The sequence below is a fragment of the Microtus ochrogaster genome, chromosome 10 (assembly GCF_000317375.1).
Source record: "Microtus ochrogaster isolate Prairie Vole_2 chromosome 10, MicOch1.0, whole genome shotgun sequence".
Taxonomy (NCBI): Eukaryota; Metazoa; Chordata; class Mammalia; order Rodentia; family Cricetidae; genus Microtus; species Microtus ochrogaster.
Window position 1 is genome coordinate 22,793,392 of NC_022016.1, and position 5,707 is coordinate 22,799,098.

The window sequence follows — 5,707 nt, forward strand, 5'->3', positions numbered from 1 at the left end:
CCGAGTGCTGGGATTAAAGGCGTGCGCCACCATCGCCCGGCTGTTTTCTGGACTTCTTAATATGCCCAGTAAACTTTGCTTAATATTAAGTACTTGGAATATTGTCTTTGTCAAAACGCCATGGTGGCTGCAGTATGAGGTGGCTTGTTCACATCTCTGTTGCTGACTAGGAACCAGAGAACCCAAACTGGATCTGGTACTGGGGTACAACCCACAAGCCTCCTGTCCCCATGGCTCCATGTCTGCCTGCTAGGCCCCATGTCTAGAGGGTTCTATAACCTCACAAAATAGCACCACCAGCCAGGAAATAACTGTTCAAAAATATGAGTTTGTGAGGGGTGCTTCACATTCAGAATAAAACACAAACCACCTGTTTTAAATAAGTCCTGTTATTTTCCTTCCTTTGTTTTCGTATAAAGGTGGGTCAGGACAAATTCCTTCCTTCCCAGTTGTCCATAGGTCTTTTTATTTTAAACGTTTCACTTAGTTAGAGAGAGAGATTGTGTGTGCGCACACACACCCCCTAGGTCATTTCATGCTTGCTAGAGGAATGGTTGTAAAAGCAGTGTATGAGGTAGCACAAAAGTGCACTCTTCTTCACGTCAACTTTTACTCCTCATGTGTCTCATAGTAACGTGAGTGTCTCCCTTCTCTAGATTGTGTTTGTTACGACTGAAGATACATATATTTAAAACTTTAATGTAAATAATTTTTGTATATATCAATCTTGCTCTCTTATTAAAAGATGATATATTTGAATATTGGAGAAGAAATGTTTTTGCTTTCATTGTGTACTGTTATTGTTTAACTTCATCATGCCTCTTCTACAGATACAATATTTATTTATATAGGTCTCTTGGCCAGCAGGCTCTCACTAACCTCAATGGTTATACTATTGTTTATTTCCTTTGTTAAAATTTCTGATCTAGCAATAGAAAACAGCGTAGTCACAATGGACTTCTACTGTGTGTCTTTCTTTACTGCATTTCCTAGAGGCACTGTGCAGCTCCTTTTCTCCTCCCCCTAATGTTTCCATTTGTCGTCATAGGAAGGTAGATGATGTACATGGTTATTCATGTGGGTTGGGAATGACTGAGAACATTCTTGTCTTAAATGTCTAAACAGCAGAGCTTATTTTCTCTGGACTAATTTTCATTAGTCTTCAACAACTGTTTACATACTTCTTTAGTTACAAATCTTTCCATATATATAAATGACAAGTTTGAAGCTATAGATAAGGAAAATTCCACTTAAAATTCAATCTTCAAAATATATAAAATAAAATGTATTTTGGTGATATATGTTTCTATATAAGATAGGTGTTCTAACAAACTAAGTGGTGGAGCCTCAAACATATGTCTCTATAAATATTCTTTCTGTCAAAATAGAATAGCCAAATAATTTATAATTTTTAATATAGTTTGTGTCAAGCAAGATTTCTTAGCACAGGAATGTGGAGGTCTCTCCCCTAGAGGTGTTGTTCTCCTGGATCCGTAGTGTCATAGTCCCCACTAGGTCATTTGTCCTCTCATTCTACCAGTGTTCACTCGGGTGTTCACAAGGACTGGATTCCCTTCTTTTATTTTCCTTCCTTTTGACTTTGGATAACCTCACCATCTTACACAGCATCTTCAGAGTCACATGATGTTCTAAAAAATTTATTAGCCTTTTTTGTGTTTTTTCCACTAAAAGTTCTTTATTATGTAAAATGAAAGCTTTACTTAGCCTATATTTAAAACTATCTGATAACTATGATTAGAACCATTGCTTATTAGTACTTGGAACTGAAATTTTAACTTAATTCAGTAAGAAGATGGTTCTGTGAAAATATATCCAGAATTTTTATTTCTATCGAGCTATAAAAAAAATTGATAAGTATTTGTGTTTGAAAGCCATGGTAGTTCTGTCAATACTTTCTAGGTGTATGTGGGAAATATTAAATACTTTATGTATATTTCATTTATTAATAAGTTTGCCTGCAATCAAAATAATAGATGAAAAATAGGGAGCTGATCTATATATTAGATGAACACTGTTATTTACCTGAGGTGATCTTTATTCATGCTACTCCCCATTATTGCTTGCCTTGCACAGGAAGGAGCTGCAGGAGCTGCAGAACCTGTACAAGCAGAACAGTGCACACACAGCCCAGCAAGCCGAGCTGATCCAGCAGCTCCAGGTCCTCAATATGGATACACAGAAGGTACTGAAGAACCAGGAGGATGTTCACACGGCTGAAAGTGTATCCTACCAAAAAGTACGCTGCTTGTTTGCTGTAAAGATGTGAAGTTACATGCATGAACTTAGGAAAACAGAGTTTAAGTTTTGAAAAGTTTTGTATTTGATTCTCTTTTTCATGTTTTAACTTGGTAATATTTAAATTTTTATGAGTTTGCTGTGTTAAATTGGAAAAGTTGAAAATACAGCTATAGAAACAACTTAAAAATTGGAATTTTTATTTCTTCTGTGAAACATACTAGGTACAATAGTGCTTATGTTATAAGAAATAATTGGATCAAATGTGATCCTAATATGACCTAAGGTAGACTTCACGTAAAATCTGCATTGTTTTATTGGTAAGCGTGTACAGACACAAAGGGGAATGCTGATTAGGTCTTCAGGGTCATTCATTTTCAAGGATCTTTCTCTTTATTTCGTAGTAGTCACTTAACTGGAGTTGTTTCAGGAGCACATAGCAAGGCTTACTTGGCTTTGTAGTTATGCTAATTGACTCAGCATCACTAATTCTGCTATTAATTTAAAGTACCTGTATTAAGATCTTTATTTATTTTACAATGTACTTTACAATGTATTAAGTCGTTTGTATCAATAACATTATCAGAATATTGTTCCCCTTTAATAGTTGAGACTGGATAATGTGGAAGGAGGTTAAAGATGGCTTTATTTTTTTGTACCTCAAGGTTCTGGGATCAGCAGGTGATAACTGGAGTCTGGATGTCTTTTAGCCAGCGCAATAGCTGATGCTGTGTGCAGCGGGGCTGGGTGATGATCACAAGTCTGTTTTGTGATTTAGAGCTGCATTTGAGAGGCTCTGTCTATTTGCTGGGATTCAGTGCTGCTCCAGAGAGCTTTTTCTTGGCCTAGCAGGTTACTAATTACTCTAGAGGCCCTTGAATTTTTATCCCTAGTGATAGCAAATGTCCAGGTTTGGCAGTGTCCCCCAATACATTAGGGAGTATGCATCAGCAAACAGAAACAGTTGTGCACTGTGTCTGTGTTTGATACTAGGGAATCACTATTCTTCCTGTTCTGCATGGTCGGGGGAGGCTGGGGAATCACTGTTCTTCCTGCTGTGCACTGGAGGGGGAGAGCCAGGGGAATCACTATTCTACCTGCTGTGCATGGTGGGGGGGGGAGGCTGGGGAATCACTATTCTACCTGCTGTGCATGGTTGGGGGAGGAATCTTTATTCTTCCTGCTTATTTCAGCACTTTCGGACCATCTCCTCAGCAAACTTACCCAGGGAGGGAGGAAACTGGGAGAATCTAGTGCTCTGCCAGACTGGGCCTCAGAGTTCCAAGATCTTTTTGGAAACAACCCACATAAGGCAGGGATGTAGCTTTCAAAGGCTGAGCAATCTCTCACCACAGATTTAACAGCTGTGAGCCTTCATAGTAATACACAGTAAAGGGGACATTTCTCTTGTCACAGAGGATGGGACCACTGCCACCACAATGTAAGCTCACTGCTTTTGTTAATTATAAACTTTTTCTTATAATATATTATGATCATATTCTCATTTCCCCCAAGTTTTCCTAGATCCCTTCCACCTCCCTGCCCAATCAAGTGTTCTATATTTTTCCTCTCTCCCGCAAAAATGAACTAAGAAAATAAAACAAAACAAACAACCTTCCCCCCAAACAAACTAAAATAAAGAAATCATGAAATTCATATTGTGTTGGTTGCCTGTTCCCAAGCTTGCAGTAGAGAAAAGTGATTTTTCACTTTCCCAGCAGGTATCAATTATAAGTAACTTCTTGGTTAGTGGTGGAACTTTGTGTTCACTTCCCTTTCTTCATGCAGGGATTTTACTGACTTGAATTTGTGCAGGCCTTATACCTACATCACTGTCTCTAAGTTCATATGTGCATTGGCACTGTTGTGTCTGTAAGACACTGTTTCTTTAGAGTCAGCCACTGCCTCTGACTATTACAATCAATCCTTTTGAAAACTTAAGGCAGGGGTATGAAACAGACATTTTATAAAGAGTTGAGTGCTCCAAGATCTGTCATTGTCTACACATTGTTTATTTGTGTGTCTCTGTGTTTATTACCATTACTGTAAGAAGAGGCTTCTCTGATCAAGGTTGAATGATCTCAACTTCTTTATCATTTGTTTATAGGAGGGCTACTGTTTGTTGTTGTTGTTGTTTGAGTTTATCTTGTATCCTGCCACTTTACTGAAGATATTTATCAGCTATAGAAATTCGCTAGTAGCAGTGTCTTTGCGTCTTGTCCAATCCTTGCAGTGGCTGTCTGTTTCTTGGGAACTGTTTTTGGTTTGCTCTGTACTGTCACTGTCTGTGTCTCAGGGGTTTTGGAGCAGCCTACCTGCAGGAAACTCACCTGCTGGCTGGCTATAGAGGTTAGGAAGTGGGGGAGGGGCCCTGGGTTTTCCCCAGTATGGAGGTCACAGAGAGTGGGGTGTCCTCCTGGGTGGCTCATCACTAACCTCTTGATTCTCTCCTTGTAGTATCTTGCTGTGTTTCTGAGTTCTACTGAGGTTGCAGGGGATAGGAGAGTTTGGTGGTAGGGTGGGAGTTATAGCTTGTAGAATCCAATAGCTGGAATGGGGGTAATGGAGCAGGCCACCTGCCGGAAACTCTTCTGCTAGCTGACTAGAGAGCAGAGGCAGGTTGAGGAGGGGCCCTGAATTTTGCCCCAGTATGGAGGGCCTAGAGAGTTCATGGAGCTGGTCACTCACGTTTGCTTCTCTCTATGTAGTAGTAGGCTGTTGATAAGAACTGTGATGGCAGTTGTAATTTTTATTTCCCTGGGGGCTAAGATTGTTCAACTCTTCAAAAGTGTTTCTCAGTCATTTGTTCTTTAACTTTTAAAATCTGTGTTTAGCTCTGTACCCCATTTTTTAAATTGTGTGGTTTTTTTCTTGGTTTTCCAGTTTTGAGTTCATCTACTGCTCCTCCTCTGTGCTACTGACTCTTAGGGCTGTACCACATTGAGTTACTGACTCTGTCATTGGTGACTGATCTGTGCTTTCAGATTTCCAGGGCAGTGTAGCCTTAAGCAATAGGCTTCTCTCACAATCCTACATAGCTGTAACACTAAGATAATGATTTCTTCTCCAGTGTTAGGTTGTCACTATGACCATAAATATCAAGACTAGATTGGAGGATTTGAAAAGTGTGACTGTCAGGGTCTGCAAGGCCTGTCACTGTGAAAGACCCTACAGACCCCCTCCTCAAAACCTGCAACTAGCATGCTCCCAGGGGAACGTCCTGTTTGCTTTAAAAAAAATTCTCCGGATCAGCAGCCAGCCTGCTCTCGTAAGAACATCCCATGTGCTTGAGAGAGCAGGATGTCTATGAGATAGGAAGACTGCAAGGCAGGATGTCAATAAGCAATAAGATAGGAAATCAACAAAGCAGGTTAACTGCAAAACAGGATATCTATAAAGATAGGAACAGGATGACTATTGCCAAACATCCATGCTGAGAGAGGAAACCATT

At 39.7% G+C, this 5,707-nt stretch overlaps 1 protein-coding gene across 1 annotated transcript in view; it reads left to right on the forward strand.

The window, feature by feature from the left end:
- The window catches only part of Cntln (centlein), a 259,628-nt gene that overhangs the window by 90,006 nt on the left and 163,915 nt on the right, over positions 1–5,707 (forward strand). Inside the window, exon 7 of the mRNA XM_026782102.1 lies at positions 2,095–2,257. Within this exon, the coding sequence (XP_026637903.1) occupies positions 2,095–2,257 (163 nt within the window). The remainder of the gene's footprint in view (positions 1–2,094; positions 2,258–5,707) is intronic.